General features: G+C 53.0%; 1 protein-coding gene across 1 annotated transcript in view; it reads left to right on the top strand.

Moving 5' to 3' along the window:
• SK (small conductance calcium-activated potassium channel) overlaps positions 1-353 on the top strand; it is a 192,898-nt gene extending 192,545 nt beyond the window's left edge. Inside the window, exon 15 of the mRNA XM_018458200.1 lies at positions 2-353. Within this exon, the coding sequence (XP_018313702.1) occupies positions 2-248 (247 nt within the window). The 3' untranslated portion in view covers positions 249-353. The remainder of the gene's footprint in view (position 1) is intronic.
• The last annotated feature ends 415 nt before the right edge of the window (positions 354-768 follow it).

Raw genomic sequence — 768 nt, 5'->3', positions numbered from 1 at the left:
TGCCGCATTCGCGCAGCGTGCCCAGCGCGCCCAGCACCATGTCCCTACACCCATGGCCGGTCAGCCCGGTCTTACCGCCCGTCTCCAGCCGTACGCCCCACCTGGTGCCAGAAACCGGCAGGCATCACGGCCTCAGTCACTCCGCCACGGTGACCACGACATCGCAGTCGGCCACCAGGCTCACTTCGCAGGCCGGCATGGGTGGGCTAGGCAACAGCCAAGGCTCGGATACGTCGGCGCACAGCTGAGTCTCGTCTTTGCAGCCGCAGCACTCGTACTAAGGCCCCTCGCCGGTTTTGCGCGCGATCACGCCACGTGGCCGTGCCCAAGGATTGCCAATCGGTGCTGGCCTGTTGCCGACAGGATGTATCACAATTGATACAGTATTGCCGGGAATATGATCGCGCTACGATTGGCTGTAGACTTGCTCTTCGCACAAACGAATGTGAGAACTCTCGTCTAGAGCAGTGTATCCTCGTCCGCGTCAGCTACTTGGCGGTCCGCTGTAATCCGCATCTAATCGCTGAATTTAATCAGTGGTTCGCACGAACTCTCGTTGATACTTTTAGCAGGCAATTAGCATTTTAGGAAAAGCGGCTTTAATAATATAAGCTTGCTTCTAGTTTGAAAACAATTGCCACAAGAGGGATATAGATTCTCAAGTAAGAGATTGAACATCATTTAGACAACTTTTAATTAGTCTGCCATATTTAAGGTGGTGCATGAGATAAAATGAGATGTCTATCTCATTCTTAAGTAATCCGCCAT

Source organism: Mycetomoellerius zeteki, unplaced genomic scaffold (assembly GCF_001594055.1).
Source record: "Mycetomoellerius zeteki isolate Tzet28-1 unplaced genomic scaffold, Tzet1.0 scaffold707, whole genome shotgun sequence".
NCBI lineage: Eukaryota > Metazoa > Arthropoda > Insecta > Hymenoptera > Formicidae > Mycetomoellerius > Mycetomoellerius zeteki.
Note: the sequence above shows the minus strand (reverse complement) of the source record. Positions and strands in the feature narration are given on the sequence as shown.